The 18,154-nt window shown below is 39.8% G+C and overlaps 1 protein-coding gene and 1 non-coding gene across 3 annotated transcripts; one reads left to right on the top strand and one right to left on the bottom strand.

Moving 5' to 3' along the window:
* The first annotated feature begins 289 nt into the window (after nt 1-289).
* On the top strand, nt 290-14,941 carry LOC140755414 (uncharacterized). 2 transcript variants are annotated; one of them, XM_073090620.1, is made up of 13 exons: nt 290-605; nt 1,345-1,485; nt 2,420-2,651; nt 3,231-3,354; nt 3,951-4,088; nt 4,348-4,465; nt 6,070-6,288; nt 6,938-7,062; nt 8,195-8,305; nt 9,191-9,394; nt 10,577-10,688; nt 11,349-11,456; nt 13,016-14,941. In XM_073090620.1, exons 1-13 carry the CDS (start codon nt 465-467, stop codon nt 13,196-13,198), a joined length of 1,956 nt encoding a protein of 651 aa, XP_072946721.1. In that variant the 5' UTR covers nt 290-464; the 3' UTR covers nt 13,199-14,941. The 2 variants fall into 2 exon arrangements, with proteins under 2 accessions (XP_072946721.1, XP_072946720.1); XM_073090619.1 differs by having other exon boundaries at nt 3,225-3,354.
* Nucleotides 14,942-17,748: 2,807 nt separating this feature from the next.
* On the bottom strand, nt 17,749-17,820 carry TRNAE-UUC (transfer RNA glutamic acid (anticodon UUC)). Its single transcript has one exon. It is a non-coding gene; the product is annotated as a tRNA-Glu (tRNA).
* Between the last annotated feature and the right edge of the window lie 334 nt (nt 17,821-18,154).

Raw genomic sequence — 18,154 nt, 5'->3', positions numbered from 1 at the left:
TCTAGTGATCAGGTTGGAAATAAGTATGTTGCACAGTGCTATATCAATTCAGACAGTATCTTCTATTCTCTATATAGTCTAATCTTTATATAGATTTTAGCCCTGTAATATTATTTTTGTAAAATGTAATTGCGTACTTTTTAATATTTTCCATAAAGATTATACTATAATTTGAAGGTGGATTGAAAAACATAAGCACGTTTTTAATTTTCTTAAGAATATATTAATTAAAGAAACATAATAAAATTAAAGTTTATCTGCAAACTGAACAAAAATGTGTAATTCATTTTACACTAGCAACACTGGGTAAAGCAGCCATTTTGTGGTGTCGTTGTGTCGTTGAACGTTCTTCATTAATTTTCGTCTATTTTACATGGGAGTATTACTTTTTGTTGTGATTTGAAAACTATTGATATCGGGTTGATTTGTTTTCATAAAGTTTTTTGAACTTTTTACCGCTGAAAATGGAGCAGGACGTTGATAATGGATACAGAACTGTGTGTAGCGCCTGTCTTAGCGCTGATCGTAACTTAATTTCTATAAATGCCTTCGAAGCAGTGTATCAAGTGTTCCGTTTGCTTATGTACGAGTTCGCGGGCGACAGGGTGAGTTTAAAAGTTTCTGGTGGTTAGTTTTAAAACTTTATATAGTTACGTAAATTCCAAAGTTTGGATGATTACAGCTGGGTTCAATGCACTTCCTTTTCACTTGAAAATGGAAGATTCTAATTAGAAAACAATTTTCCTGCTTTTTAATAATTTTTCGGATAAATTTTGCCTATTATTTTAAATGTATGAAATAAAGAATAAAGCCACTTTCTTTCTTTTTATTATATAGAATTCAGAAGGATTGCTACTATATTGAAGGACTAACTTGGAAGGCATTGAATATATTTTTTCTTTTTTTTTACCTAACGATAAAGCAGATGGACTGGTGGAAGGAAGGAAGTTCATTCCACCTTTTTTTTATAATATAGGAGTAGCAGACGAGCATGCAGTCCACCTGATGGTAAGTGGCTACTGCCGCTCATGGACATGTAATCAACCCCAGATAGGACTAGATATTCCTAACTGAGGTCGGCCACAGATGCGCCGCTACCCTTGAGGACTAAGCTGGAACGCCTCGGAAAAGTGTCTCCCTTACCACACCCTTCAAATCGAAACACAGCAGCGCCTAACACTGCTGTTTTTAGGTAGAAATAGGTGTAGCGGTGGTGCCGCCGGAGTCGAACCACAAAGGGTTCTACCACCTTCTACCGTTTGGCATGTATACGGCATAACGGTTCCAATTGATAAATATTTCCTTTACCACACAGAATCTTAATAAATCCATTATAATTTACAGTTTGGTGACTCCCTGTTAGATATAGAGCAGCTGGTGTGTTGGGAGTGCCTCGCGCTCATGAAGAGGTTTGCGAGGTTCCGGAAACAGGTGCAAAGCGCTCAGGAGCATCTACGAGTGCTCGCTATTAGCCAAACTCAGGAGGTGAGATTTTTTTTCATATGTTATATAGGAATAGCTGATGAAAATGCTGTCCATTTGATGGTAAGTGGATCCTGCTGCACATGGATATCTGTAATCAATCCCGCCTAAGATTAAATTTCTATCTGACAGTCAATATTTCCCGAAAACTGATCTAAAAAGTCTCAGAAAAGTATGTCTCCTTCAAATCAGAATACAGCAACACTTAACTTTTTTTTATAATTGAGCCTTACAATAAAGCAGACGTGCTACCTGATAGAAAGTAGTCAATGACACCTATGGACATTTGCAACACCAGGGGAGTTGCCAATGCATCGCCGGCTTTGAAGGAGAGGTCTTTTTACACCTTTTTTGAAGAGCCCCATGTCATTGCTATTGTTATATAGTTTTTATTGGCTATTTTTCACGTACTGCTATGTATTTGTTATATTTCGAGTAAACATCTATTTATTACAAGTCAATACTCTATCTGCAATAGTCAGTAGTGATAGCATAGTGGTTAAGAACGTCAGCCTCTTGATCGATGGGTCTGAGGTTCAAATCTCAGGCACCTCTGACTTTTTCAAAGTTATATGATTATTAGAAATTAATTATCACTTGCCTAAACATCGAAGGATAACATCGTGAGGAAACCTGCACACCTGAGAATTTAAAAAAAAATAGTTTTCAAAGGCATGTAAAATCTACCAATACGCACTTGGCCAGTGCGGTGGACTATGACCAAATCCTCATTCTGACAGGAAACCAGTGCCCAGCATTGGGACAGTAATGGGTGATGAATAATCCATCCAAATAAAATACAAACACATTCCGATCCCGTAGTAGTTTAAGAAAAAATATTGCAACTGACAATTTGTAAGTGCCGCCGTTGGCCTATACAAATAAATTTATTTTATTTCATATTATTTCTAATAAGTTCCCTTACTACATTTTACAGAGCATAGACCACACTTACATGTCTCAATCACTATCATCCCTGGAGAGCTATACAAAACGTGACTACGACAGCATCTTCGTGGACTACACAGCCCAGGAGCTGACCAAGGAGAAGTGGCCACAACAGTACATAGCCATAACAGCACCGCAGTCAGTGAAGAGTGAAGGATTCGATGTTGCACAGACTTTGAGGGATCAGGTCAATTTGGGTATGGAAGATCAAGTTCTTACAGGTAAGTGATATAACTTGAATATAAATTCCTCATTGCCTCACCTATTTCTGCCTAATAACAACTGTGTTCTGGATTAAAGGTTTGGTAAAGGAGGATTACGTATAGTAGAGGATTTCCAACATAGTCCACAGGGGTAGCAGCGCACTTTTTTTTTTGTTTACGAGGGGGAAACATTCAAAAGGTACCCTATGCCGTGGGAGCGGCACGGGGTTATGTGGGATTCTTACCGCACTAAAACCCCCCCCGGTGGCCGTCCTCGGCGCTGCGTAGAGGACTCCAGGATCTCCAAAGGAACGCAACCGGAGTCCTCTTAGCGCGTTACCCCATCGGGCTCCGCCCAGGTGAGCTTAACGCTCGCCACACCGTCTGGTGTTCACGACGATATGCGACCACACGTACCGGCGTCCTTCTCGGGGTCACTAGCCAGGCGGTTCGAGCAGGGGTAGCGCCGCACCTGTGGCCGACCTCACTTAGGATGTCCATGGGCGGCAGTGTCCACTTAGCAGGTGTACTGCATGCTCGTCTGCTACTAATCTGTAGTACAATAAAATTAGTAAATTATACCATTTATAGTTCCAGAAATGGTGCTAGAGAATGTAACGGGTATGATGCCCCATATTGTGGTCGGTTCGGACTTAGTGCCGACAGAAGCTACGTACACCGCTCAGCCAGTCAAGGGCGAAGTCTCCGAGCTGATTATAGAGTGAGTAGCCGTAAAAGTAACCGATAAACGTTTCTAAGTTTAATATTGTCTGAATTAAAAGTTGTAGTTGTAATTTCGGCGTCGTGTAAATAAAGAAAAAAAAAGCAATGTAATGGAAAAAAAACATACTTTTTAATTTTTTTATTAAAAAAGGCGTATATATTACTCCATAAAAATAATTTACCATGATATAAAAATTTTGTTCATTAAAATTTTCCAAAATAGCTCTGAAGTACTAATATATAGACATGAAGTTCTAGCAAGAGATTTTAATAGAAAACCCCTAGGGGCTTTTACTACTAAACCAGGGGTTTTATGGCAAAATCAACATTTCAAATCACAACAGACTTTATGATGAATCTTTATTATGTATTATACAATTATTTAAGCATGGAGGTGTTCTGTATTTTGACTCCTGAGGGGTTTATCTTTATAAGGACAGTAATATTTAAATAAACATTTTTTTCAATTATATTTATGAGTTTTTGTAGTGATTGGGAACTTTGTCATTTATCCCTATTATATAAGAGAATACTTTAACATGTAACCCCTCAGGGGCTTATAGTGGAAAATATCTAAAAAAATCATTCCAACAGTTCAATAACAACAGATGCAACAGTGATAATGAGACCGATGCCAAGCAAAACTACAGACCAAGTGAAAAACGAGAAAGCCAGCTCCAAACTTGGTTATACGACGGAATACATGACCGAGGAGGAAATGTTGGCGTCGAGGTGAGTTGCAGCACTTGCTTGGGTATGTAGATGGTAGAAACCTTTGTGGTTTAACTCTGGAGGCACCACCGCTATAACTATTTCTGTTATAACAGCAGTGTAGCGCTGCTGTGTTCTGGTTTGAAGGGTGTGGTAAGGGTGACATACGGAACTGCATGCTCATTTGGTACTTTAATATTATGAGAAAAAATGTCTTTGCATGAATGATTTTATCACAATTTAATTAACATTGTTAATATGTTTTTTGTATATTTTACAGAGAAGAAGCAAAGAAGAAAGTGCACTATGCGAGCTCAGTGTATAAATGTGAATTGTGTATAATTGGATTCTACACGGAACAACAGGTCCAAGACCATTTTATTACGGCGCATAGAGCGGTGAGTATACAGGGTGAATTTTTAAAACGGGCCTTCAGGGCCAAATCCGAAATTATAAGGATTAGCGAAAAATGCTGAAAGGAGTTACGAGGCCGATTTTGATAAAAACTAAAACTGCATCATTACTTTTTTAAAATAACTTTTTCCCTAGCCGGGAATCGAACGAGTTCATTTTGAAAAAAGATGCACCCTCTATATTATTCCACTATCTGATAGTGTCGCTTATAAGGATCAAATTCTGGGAAGTAATGTTATGTGACAAATTAAAGGAAAAGGAAAATTTTGAAGAAAATACATATTTTTCCATACATTGCCATACTACTCCTTAAGGATTATACATAACAAATGATTTATGTATAATTCTTAAACATACGTAAGTCATACCATTGAAGAATTTGTTGGTTAATCAACTAATTATTCGATGTTATAACCGTGACATACGGCTTAGTATGAGAAAGTAATAGTTTGGCAAGTAAATTACCGCCGTTTTTAGGATTTATTTTTTAATAAAAATAGATAAGTGATTAAATAGTAAATTGTTATTGTTTGTTGTTTATAACTACGTTTCAACAGTAAATATGATTTCCTATATCTCTTTGTTTAGTTATCACTCGGATTTGACTCGAAAAAGATATTCTCGCAAATTGGCAATTTTACATCTGTATTAAACGAAACTCCGCCCATAGCAAATTAAATCTATTATAATGGTCCTAAAAGTAACCTTAATTAAGTCGGACATAAAAACATAACTTCTTGAAGAACAATGCGTCCATTTCGAATGATTTGAAACATTGAGCCAAAAAAAATATTAATACGCGAAATGTTTAAATTGATGAATGGCGGGAACTTAACTGCCAAATTAATATGAAAAAAATTGTATTTTCTTAAAATTGAGGCTTTTCCTTTAGTTTGTCATTTATCATTACTTCCCAGATTTTGATCCTTATAAGCAACACTATCAGATAGTGGAATAATATAGAGGGTGTATTTTTTTTCAAAATGAACTCGTTCGATTCCCGGCTAGGGAAAAAGTTATTTTAAAAAAGTAATGATGCAGTTTTAGTTTTTATCAAAATCGGCCTCGTAACTCCTTTCAGCATTTTTCGCTAATCCTTATAGTTTCGGATTTGGCCCTGAAGGCCCGTTTTAAAAATTCACCCTGTATAATATATTATAAGTATTGTCTGTATAATTAGACATTGTCGATGTTAATGACGTACAACACGTACATACAGTGTGTACGTGGACATATAATAAAAATATACATTGTATTAGTTGAGACATGCCTGATGTGCCATCTATTGTCAAACTTTAATTATTAATTATCTATTTAATATCTATCTATTTTTTATTTAATTATTTATCTATTTTATTAAAAATTAAATAAATAATCGGATGCAGAGGGTACTGTGGTAAAAAAACAACAGACTCGGTACCGTTGCGTTTTAAAAAATCAGTTGTTCGGTGTCATTTCGCACGCGGCTTCTACTTGCTAACTTGTGCCTTCTGCAACCTATTCTGTTTTGCAAGTATTACACCCACAAGGGGTTTAATTATCAATTATTTTTCGGTTAATAAAATATTTTTTTATTCATTCTCACCAGAACCCGGGCTACTCAGCGTGCAAGGTGTGCTACCTGTACGTGGAGGACGCGAAGCTGCTCGCCCACGTGGAGCAGCACTACACGCGGCTCGTGTGCCGCCTGTGCCGGCACGCGGAGAGCAGCGCGCAGCTCATGTCGCACCACGTGCGCTCGCACGCCGCGCGCGCGCTGCCCGCCGCCGCCATACACATAGGAGACGCGAACACCCCGCCCGCCAAGGTGATGTCACTATACATAGCACACGTGACGCCCGCCAAGGTGACGTCATAGACACAGGATGCACGCGCACGCTCGCCAAGGTGACGTCATCGTTATACACAGGGAGCACGCGCGCCGCCCGTCAAAGAGATGACGTCATCATTGTAGGCTGGACGTGCGCGCTCCGCCCGCCACCATACACATCGGCGCCGCTAACACCCCGCCCGCCAAGGTGATGACGTCATTATTCATGGCCACGCGCCGCCTGACAAGATGACGTCATCACGACGCAAGAAACGCGTGCCACCCGTCTAGGTGACGTCATAGACACACAGGATGCACGCGCACGCCCGCCTAAGTAATGACGTCACTCTCATAACACACGAGGACGCGCACGCGCGGCCCGCCAAGGTGACATCATCATTACAGGATGCGCCCGCACCGCCCTCCAAGGTGACGTCATCGTTACACATAGAGCACACGGGCGCCCCCAGCCTAGGCAATGACATCATTCTCACACACATTGCGACGCGCACGTCGCCCGCCAACGTGACGTCACTAATGCGTTAAATAATCTTACGTGCTTACATAATTACACATACGTTTTTCGTACATATTAAAGCACATTTATCGTTTAATTCATTAAATAAATTTTGTATTTTCTCCACAGACCCGCAAAAAGAAGGAGAAAGAACAGACTGACGCAGAGCCGCAGAAGCCGAGCAATCTTAGGAAGTTGTTGTCGAAGACCACCATAGTTGGTTATAAGTGCCTTGAATGTGATATGTTCTTTAAGTGAGTATTATTATGTAATTAATTTATATTTAAAATACGACGACCCGCGTGGCGGAGCGGTTACCATACTGGTCTGACGCGCAGCGGGTCCCGGGTTCGATTCCCGGCCAGTCAGATATCTAAATGATGAATTTAGATTTCTGTTTCTGGGTCTGGGTGTTTGTGTATTCGTCTTTGTGTGTGTGCATGACACCCACGACACAGGAAATCCTAGTGTGTGGCTGTGAGTGTAGAAAGTGTTTAGTGTGCAGTGTTTGTTTATTTCAAATATGAATTACTAGCAGTACCCGCGGCTTTTCCCGCTTTTTGTTAATCATAATAAAATATAGCCTATAGCACTCCTGAATAGTGTAGCTTTCTGATTGTGAAAGATTTTTCATGATCGGTTCAGTATTTCCGGAGATTAGCCCTTACAAACAAACTAAGTTACAAACTTTACCTCTTTATAGTATTAGTATGTTATTAAAAGTGGTAGAACTTTTTGGTTTGAGTCCACCGCCACACTTATCTCTGTTATAACAGGAGTGTGAAGCACTGCTGGGTTCCGGTTTGAAGGGTGTGCTAAGGGAGTCATACTTATCCAAGGCATTCTAACTTCCCTACCTACCTTAACGTTCTTACTTATGTTAGTTTTCCTTTAACTGAAGGTGGTAGAACCCTCTGTGGTTCGACTCCGGCGCCACCGCCACACCTATTTCTGTTATAACAGCAGTGTAGCGCTGCTGTGTTCTGGTTTGAAGGGTGTGGTAAGGGAGACATACTTTTCCGAGGCGTTCCGGCATAGTCCTCAGGGGTAGAGGCGCATCTGTGGCCGACCACAGTTTGGAATATCTAATCCTATCTGGGGATGATTACAGATGTCCATGGCCGGCAGTAGCCACTTACCATCAGGTGGACAGCATGCTCGTCTGCTACTCTTATATTATAAAAAAAAACTAAGTTTAGTTTAATCCTCATTCGTAACGAGGCATCTGTGGCTGAACTCAGTTAGAACGAATTTTATCTGGAGTTATTTACAGATGTCTTTAGGTGGCAGTACCCACTTACAATCAGATGGAATGCTCGTCTGCTACTCCTATATTATAAAAAAATCGCCTGCTATTCTAATCTTAGTTTAAAACAATTATTTCAGGACTTCTCGTGCGCGTAAGAACCACGTGGCGAGGTACCATAGAGAGGGGCTGCAGTGTGACCATTGTAAAAAGAGATTCGTTAATAGAACAACACTAGCAACGCATTTAAGGTGAGTTCAGCAAACGAACACATTGTTCACACAGAATGGATGATTTACTTCTGAATCTATCAAAAGATGGATGAAAATTATGCACGTAATATATTACGTATATGCTTCAGTACAAAGAAAATAATGCTGTAATTATAAATCTAGTTTTATAATTTCTATTCGTATTGACGTGTTGCTCGCTGCATGAACGAACATAAACTGCCGTGTCGTTGTAGCTCTGTCTTTGTTTTGTTGCACTTTTAATTTGTTCGTTTTTGAGCACAGATTATACTCATACAAGTTAGGTGAGCGAGCTTCAAATTTACTGGCGTGCCGGTTTTGTATGATAAGCAAGGAAGACATACTCATCTGACAACTAGCAACTGTAGACAAGACTCGCATTTTATATGGAGTTGCTTACAGATGTCTGTGACTGATAGTAGCTTATTAGTTATTACCATTAGATGGACTAATCATGCCCAACTTTTTAACCAATAAAAATTACTATACTAAAACCACTGATAGTTTTTTGATGTGAAACATATATAGCCGCACGTAAAACCGATTTCTGGCGTGGCGACGCATGCTATTAACGTATGCAATAACTATTACCGAAGTCACTGATTAAACGAATTAAGTAGTCACGATTTGAAATAAATTCGTAAATTTTTGTATTTAATGAATATAAATGTTTATTCAATAAATAGTCATCGTTATCTGGAAAAAAATCGTAATATTTTATTTTATCATTATGACATATTTAGTTCCTATCACAATATGTTCTTTTCTGCATATTACTTTTACAAAATAATGTCGATGTTTCACATCTGCCAGGCGTCCCGTGACGGCTCACATTTTATTTTTAATTAAAAGTGGTATTACAATTTGTAAAATTCCTTATTCCAGGCTACACGAAGGCCCCCTCCCTCGGGAGGAGTGCCCCATCTGCCACAAGATGGTGCGCGTCATCCAGCTGAAGTATCACATGCAGCGGCACCAGAGCAAGGGTCGCTACGAGTGTACCGAGTGCGACAAGGTGTTCTCGTACATGGAGACGTACCACGCTCATCTCAAGTATTCGCGGGCGCACGCTGATGAGGCGGTGTTCAAGTGAGTATGCGACCTGGATTAGTCTTCATAAGGACTAAGTTAGGTTTAGTTACGTAGACTAATGTTAGTTTTTGTTAGACTATGTTTAGTTTCGCGTTAACTAAGTTTAGTTAATGTTAGTTTTGGTAAGACTAAATTTAGTTACGTCGACTAATGTTAGTTTTTGATTGACTAAATTTAGTTTCGCCTTAACTAAGTTTAGTTATGTCGACTAATGTTACTTTTGCTTGGACTAAGTTTAGTTTCGCCTGGAATAAGTTTAATAGTGTAGACTAATGTTAGTTTTTGTTTAACTTAGTTTAGTTTCGCCTGGACTAAGTTTAGTTACGTTGACTAATGTTAATTTTCGTTGGACTGAGTTTAGTTAGGTCTGAACTAAGTTTACTAAACTTAGATGAAGCTTAGTCTTGGGTATTACGTTACCTTGGGTATAACTTAATCATACCTAATTTAGGTATAACTAAATGTAGTTTTGGTGTAATAAACTTATTTTCTGTGCGAACTAAACTTCTTCGATAGCTTTAAGTTCTATTGGTAATTATAGTAAGATCGGATAGCGAAAGTCACTGCAATAATATCAGTATAAGGGAATTAGGTGTAAGGGTTGTGATGTCACATGCAGCGGCACCAAAGCAAGGGTCGATACGAGTGTACGGAGTGCGACAAGGTGTTCTCGTATATGGAGACGTACCACGCTCATCTCAAGTACTCGTGGGCGCACGCTGACGAGGCGGTGTTCAAGTGAGTATGCGGCCTGGATTAGTTTTAAGTTTAGTTTAGTTACGTTGACTCATGTTAGTTTTTGTTAGACTAAGTTTAGTTACCTTGACTATTATTAGTTTTGCTTGACTAAGTTTAGTTTCGACTAAATTAAGTTTAGTTTCATTAACTAAAGTTAGTTTTGTTTAAACTAAGTTTAGTTACGGTTACTAATGTTTTTGTAAGACTAAGTTTACTTTCGCGTTAACTAAGTTTAGTTACGTTGACTAATGTTAGTTTTGTTGGGACTAAGTTGAGTTAAGTCGCCTAATAATAGTTGTAGTCGAACTAACTTTAGTTTCGCCTAGACTAAGTTTAGTTTTTCTTTGGATTAAGTTTAGTTACCTTAAATAATGGTAGTTTTAACTGGACTAAGTTTAGTTATCTTGTTAACTACAATAACGTCAAAAACTATTGTTTCAGGTACCCGTGTCCGATGTGCAACAAGGGTTACCCTACGAAAGAGAGTATGCAGGACCATTTCAACTACCAACACTTAGGGAAGACTACACATAAATGCCCTATATGTAATAAGGTATGATTAGTTTATATATACATTACAATGTTTGCTAACGCAATGACATCACGTGTCGCAAAATGGTGGCTAGCGTTTCCGCGGGAGAATAAAAAAAATGATTAATTAATTAATATATTGACTTTAAATGAGTCCATTAATGTTTTAATATTTAATGTTAATGTTTAATGTTAATATTAATAGTAACTATAATTTTCTTTAATAATATTGTATACCCATGAGGCCGGAATATGGCGGACATTTACCCAATTGTCCGCCATATTCCATACACTTATGTTTTAAACCTATGTTCCACAATAAAGTTATTTGATTTGATTTGTTTGATAGTTTTTTTTAATATAGTAGTAGCAGACGAGCATGCAGTCCACCTCATGGTAAGTGGCTACTGCAGTCCACGGATATCCGTAATCAACCCCAGATAAGATTAGATTCCTACCTGAGATCGGCCACAGATGCGCCGCTACCCCTGAGGACTAAGCTGGAACGCCTCGGATAAGTATGTCTCTTACCACACTTCAAACCAGAACACAGCAGCGCTACACTGCTGTTATAACAGAAATAGGTGTGGCGTGGTGTAGGTACTCTTTTAGTTTTACAAAATTTAAGTACTGAGTCTGATCATTTGACTTGTTTTCATGATAAATTTTGTGTAATCCACAGCCAATAGCCTCCCGAGCGAATGTGGACAAACACATGATGCGAGTGCATGGTGAGAAGAAAGAGAAACCCAGGAATCATATATGTCAGCAGTGTGGGAAGGCATTTACTGTAAGTATTTATACTTGTCAACCCATTACTGTCCCACTGCTGGGCACGGGTCGGGTCTCAGAATGAGGATTAGGCCATAGTCCACCGCGCTGGACATGGGCGTTGGTAGACTTCACATACCTTTGATACTTAAAAAATCTCTCAGTTTTTCCTTGCCTCACGATGTTATTCCATTGTTGAAGCGAGTTTGGCGACGGGAGATCTCCCTGTGTGCTAGGTGATCATGCCCGGGGAGCGGCCGTGCTCCAACAGTCCCAGTTCGGAGCTTGTATATATGCCAGATGTTTAGAAAACTTCGATAGCGTGATTCAGAATACTTGTGGCGCCATCTCTTGACGAGTAGCGGGAGGTCGCCACACGAGTGATAATTAATTTCAAATATACACATAATTTTGAAAATTCAGATGTGTTTGCCTGGAATTCAAACCTCGGACCCTTCGTTCGAGAGGATACTCATTCTATCTTTTATAACATTCTGTCTGTTTCACGATGAACATAGGTATAGCAATGCTATCTTCCTGGTCGAATTCTCGTTCCACCATCTTTTATTGATGACCTGCGTGGCGGAGCAGTCACCATACCGGTCTGACGCGCAGAGTCCCGGGTTCAATCCCCGGCCAGACAAATATCTGAACTATGACTTATAAAACGGTGTGGTTTGAAGTAGCTCTAGCTCCACATGTACCATTAGGTTAAGTTTGTCATTGTATCAAACACTTATTTTTTAAAAAGATGTGTGTTATGGAGTTTCTTTCGCCGCTTCTTCTCCATAACGAAACACCTTGTGAAGTGGTGGTAGTTGTATTGACATTCAAAAAGTGCTCTGTGAAGAACCTAGTTTGAATAAAGAAATTTGATTTGCTTTATGAATTTAGCTTTCTGTTTCTGGGTCTGGGTATTTGTATATTTGTCTGTGTGTGTCCATAGCACCCACGATACAGGTAATCCTAGTGTGGGGCTGTGAGTGTAGAGAGCTTATTTTTTCTATTGTTGTGTAACTAACGCAGCAATAACTAATTATAGTACATATAATATTTCACAATACTAATAATACTTCTCAATAACACTCAATAGAATGACGAATCTTTGACATGTAATTTTAATTTTAAAAATGAACAGTAACTGCATGTTGTGCTATATTTATCATGTAAATGTAACCTAATGTAAATTAATGCTGCTACCTCTAGTATTTTGCGACGCCCTCTCTGGGCACACTCTCACATATTGCTTATATTTTGTTGTAAGTTGTGTGTGTATTTTGCAATAAATAAATGATTTTTTTTTATAATATAAGAGTAGCAGACGAGCATGCAGTCCACCTGATGGTAAGTGGCTACTGCCGCCCATGGACATCTGTAATCAACCCCAGATAGGATTAGATATTCCTACCTGAGATCGGGCACAGATGCGCCGCTACCCCTGAGGACTAAGCTGGAACGCCTCGGAAAAGTATATCTCCCTTACCACACCCTTCAAACCGGAACACAGCAGCGCCTAACACTGCTGTTATTAGGTAAAAATAATGAATAAATAACTAATAATATTTCACTCATTTCCAGGACAAGAAAGCGCTAACCCAGCACGCGGTGATCCACTCCGGCGAGCGGCCTCTCACCTGCGACGTGTGTCAGCAGAGCTTCAAGCAGAAGGCCTCGCTGTACACTCACCGCAAGCGTGTACATAAGCTGGCACCCGCTAAGCGAACGCTGACGTTCATGGACACGAGCGAGCGAGCGCCGTGACGTCATCACGTGTACCGGCGCAGACAGTGACGTCATCAGCACGCGCGGCTTCATAGACGCGACCCAGCGGCCGCCGTGACGTCACCACGTGCACTGACATAGACAGTGACGTCATCAGTACGCGCAGCTCCGCGGACACGATTGAGCGACCAACACGCTCGCGGGGGGAGGGATGCAGTGACGTCATCAGCAAGCGCTGCTTCCTAGACACGATCGAGCGGGCGCCGTGACGTCATCACGTGTACCGGCGCAGACTGTGACGTCATCAGCAAGCGCTGCTTCGTAGACGCGACCGAGCGGGCGCCGTGACGTCACCACGTGCACTGACGCGGACAATGACGTCTTCCTATACACTCCGGCGCGAGTCACGTAACGACACTAGCACACACACATCTAGGTACACGCGGTGAAGCGCGCGCCGTGACGTCACCGACACGTTCACTGGAAAGAATCGACCACAGTGACGTCACCAGCACGCGAAACTTACCGTGACGTTACCACGTGAACGGCTGCGTTGCGTATCAATGACATCTCCAATACACTCCGGCGCGAATCTAGTGACGTCACCAGCACTAGCAACTTCATGAAGCGGCGGTGTGGGAGTCGTGACGTCATCACGCGCACTGGCGCGAACAGTGACGTTACCAGGAGAACTGGGCTGAGTGACATCATCACATACAACTGAGCATCTGACGTCATGCATGCGCCAGAGGCTAATGACGTCACAAATGTACTTCCGGATTTATAGTCCGCGCCAAACGGCTAGTCCGCTCTGAAGTTGTTGCGAGCAAGTGTAGTCATACAATTCGAACCTGGGACTCCATGATAGAGAAGTAATTGTAATTGGTTGTAAATTGATGAAATGCTAGTTATAAACGCTTTCTACACTCACAGCCCCACACTAGGATTCCCTGTATCGTGGGTGCTATGGACACACACAGAGACAAATACACAAACACCCAGACCCAGATACAGAAGTCTAAATTCATCATTTAGAAATCTGTCTGGCCGGGGATCGAACCCGGGACCCTCTGCGCGTCGGACCGGCATGGTGACCGCTCCGCCACGCGGGTTGTCACGTCGAAGTTAAATTTCACTTTTCATTTGAACTAGGCGTCTTATCATTGCGTCTTGTTTGTTCACACAAATTTATGTACATAAATTAAAATTATTTTCAAAAAATCTTGACATGTATGAGCCTTAGACATGATATAGTCCGCGCAAACTGTTAGTCCGCTTCGAAGTTGTTGCGAGCAGGTGTAGTCACACAACTTGCTATGGCGACGCGATTCATTTCTATATTCAGAACGGACTAGCAGTTTTACGCGGACTACAAGATATAGACTAAATCATATGATGTATAATAAATTATATAACTTAAAATATTTTAAGAAATGCATGATGTTATTTTACTAAATAAGTAAATATAAATAGTGTACATTTTTAATTTACAAGTTCAATAGTGTTTAAAGATTTATTCATAATCATACACCTATATATGATGATGTATAAATATAAAATCAAGTGAATTTTTCATTGACTGCGCTATGAAAATAGAAATATGGCTAAATAACAATGACGTAAGTGCCAAAAATTCGTATGAAGAGTCCGCGCCAAACTGCTAGTCCACTCCGAATATAGAAACGAGTCGCGTCGCAACAGCAAATTGTAGATATCAACGGGACGAAGACAGTGCGGGCACATCGCGCAGTTATGTGTACCGTTACGGAGTATATGCTAACTAAACCCATATCCATACTTCCTTTCCTGTCTAAAGTCCTAGAGCGCCTCATCCATCAACAGCTTAGCTCCTTCCTTGCCACTCATGCTCTTTTAAATCCTTTGCAATCCGGTTTCCGCCAAGGACATAGTACGGCTACTGCATTGCTAAAAATAACCGACGACATACGCATGGGGATGGATAATCAACAGTTGACAGTACTAACGCTGCTGGATTTCAGCAATGCCTTTAACACTGTTGATTTTGACGTCCTCTTGGGGGTTTTGCGTTCTCTCTACATATCTCCGACGGCAATTGATTGGTTTCGTAGTTACTTATTTGGGCGCCGGCAGCGTATTCAAATTGATGACAATTTTTCCAATTGGTCGAGTACAACTGCCGGAGTACCTCAAGGTGGCGTGTTGTCACCCCTCCTTTTTACTATTTTCATTAATTCTATTAGTCTTCACCTAACTTCTCTCTACCATCTATATGCAGACGATTTGCAGATATACAACCATGCTAGTCTAAGTAACTTGCAGAATGCCATTAAGAACACCAACTCCGACCTGACTTGTATTTCAATTTGGAGTAAAACCTATGGATTGAAATTAAATGCTGCTAAATCTCAGGCCATTATCATAGGGAGTCCGCGTTTGGTTTCAAGAATCGACTGGCACCAGGTACCTCCAATAACACTGGATAACAATGTCATCCCTTACAGTAACGTGGTTAGAAATTTAGGTATCGTCATAGACCAGCATCTTTCGTGGACACCACAGATCACTGAAGTCAGCAAGAAGCTCTTTGCTGCAGTGGGCTCTCTTCGTAGATTGAAAAATGTGTTACCTATTCCCACTAAAATTACGCTTGCGCAGTCACTACTTTTACCTATACTTGACTATGCCGATGTGTGCTATCCTGACATTACTGAGGAGCAACTAAATAAGCTTGAGCGTCTTCAAAATTTATGTATACGGTTCATATTTGGTTTACGTAAATATGATCATGTTTCAGAATATCGTGCTAAGCTCAAGTGGCTCCCAATTCGCCTTCGCCGTAATGCTCACATTTTATCTCTTCTATATTGTGTACTATTTAATCCGACTTCTCCTCCATACCTCAAGCAGCGATTTCAGTTTCTCCATCTGTCCCATGACCGATCCCTTCGCTCCACCGAAAACCATGCTCTCCTTACTCCATTCCACTCAACATCCTACTATAAGAAATCCTTCACAGTTTCAGCTATCCGTCTATGGAACTCTCTTCCTGTATCTATTCGCAATGCTCAATCCCTATGCTCCTTCAAAAATCTAGTAAAATGTCATTATAGTCAGCTCTAACTCTATCTCTGTTTCGTTTCTCTCCCATATGCTCTTGCTATGTGTAATTTTATTTCTTTGTTTGTTTTATCTGTCACAACTCTGTTAAATCTAGCTCCTTTCTTTTAATACGTATGTCTTTTATTAATTTGTTCCAAAATTTGTATTTTATTCCTTACAACTGTTATTTGCACCCTACCTCTTATTCTATTTCTTGTTACTTTAACTCCGCACCCTGTAGGTTGCCTGGAAGAGATCGCTGATTAGCGATAAGGTCGCCTATTGTATTTTTAAAATTATAATTTTCCTTGTGTATATTTCTTTTATGGGTACAATAAAGCATATTATTATTATTATTATTATTAAACCTGCGCGCAACAACTTCAGAGCGGACTAGAAGTTTGGCGCGGTCTATACATAAACGCTAGTGCCAAACTATCCAATGCAATGACTCTCGTGTGATCACCGTACCCGCTAGATGGCGGTAGTGTCGATGTCGGGTTGAGAGAGAGTTGAAGGCAACACGACAGATTCTAATGGTATTTGCACTTATATTATAGTAAAAGTGTGAAATGTTACATAAAGGTATAGTCCGCGTAAAACTGCTAATCCGCTCTGAATATAGAAATGAATCGCGTCACCATAGCAAATTGTATGACTACACCTGCTCGCAACTACTTCAGGACGGACTAGCAATTTGGCGCGGACTATAGCAGTATAAAGTTAGTTCTTAATGATATAGGAGTAATGAGATAAGTATTATTAATAGATATTATATAATTATATATTAACAAATTTTTGCTAATAAAAGATTTTTATATTAACTAATCTGTTTTATTTTATGCGAGCGAGCATGGGCGTATGAGCAGCGGGTTGGAAGCACAAGAACTAGTTTTTTTTTATAATATTGAACAAACGGACATGCAGTCTGGTAAGTGTCTACTGTCGCCCATGGACAACTGTAATCAACCCCAGATAGGAATATATTCCTACCTGAGGTCGGCAACACATGCGCCGCTACCCCTGATGACTAAGCTAGAACGACTGAAAAGTATGACTCCGATACCCTACAAACCAGAACAGTAGCGCTTAACACTGCTGTTATAACAGAAATAGGTGTGACGGTGGTGCCGCCGGAATCTTATCTAGCAATAATAAAATACATTTACATATACCGAATTTATCTTTTATAGAATTCAACCTTAACATGACTACGAGATTTTAATATAAAAAATAAATAATACTATCACGAGCTTGTCAAAAGGGAAACTAAAAATTATGAAATTAGCTAATTCATTTAGAATAATAAAATGTGAGTTTAAAAACCTTGTCTTATTCTGATTATGGCACAGATTAAATACGAAAGATTTTCCTTTTCAAAAGTAATGATCATTAAAAACCTCAGAATAATCACTTTTTATATCTGAGAATTACAAAAGCATTCGATTTATAAAATTCTACAAAACAGAAAGTTTTAATCAAAACAAAACAAATCGATTTCCTTATAATTCCCGTACCGGGAATCGAACCCGAGCCTCCTGGGTGAAAGCCAGGTATCCTAGCCACTAGACCATACGGGATATGAGATGAGAGCTCAAAAACATGTATTGTTATAACTGTCTCAATCAATTTTGTACAATGAAATAAAAATATTTGACTATTTCTTAAACAACATGAACAAGAATTGCTTTGTAATACCATGCCGTACAATATTTTGTAGCTTCGCAACTATGGAGGTATAATCCATAATGACTTTTGAATAACAAAATGTCTTTTTCGGCAGATACTAGCGCCACGTACCGAATCGCCCCGGAAGCTTCAAATTAAAATGGCGATGGAATAACAGTTAACCATAGATATATTATCCTACTGACGTAGCTTGCCAAAATGGTATAAAACTTTTATCTACATTGA

Source organism: Epargyreus clarus, unplaced genomic scaffold, assembly GCF_041222505.1.
Source record: "Epargyreus clarus isolate Ecla_fem2 unplaced genomic scaffold, WU_Ecla_fem_2.2 ptg000033l, whole genome shotgun sequence".
NCBI classification, from domain to species: Eukaryota; Metazoa; Arthropoda; class Insecta; order Lepidoptera; family Hesperiidae; genus Epargyreus; species Epargyreus clarus.
Note: the sequence above shows the minus strand (reverse complement) of the source record. Positions and strands in the feature narration are given on the sequence as shown.

Bases quoted from the DNA above. Each gene is read 5' to 3' on its own strand.
- LOC140755414 (XM_073090619.1), top strand. From the start codon at position 465: ATGGAGCAGGACGTTGATAATGGATACAGAACTGTGTGTAGCGCCTGT. The intron at 4,466-6,069 runs GTGAGTATACAG...CATTCTCACCAG, and splicing joins TTATTACGGCGCATAGAGCG to AACCCGGGCTACTCAGCGTG. The intron at 7,063-8,194 runs GTGAGTATTATT...CAATTATTTCAG, and splicing joins GAATGTGATATGTTCTTTAA to GACTTCTCGTGCGCGTAAGA.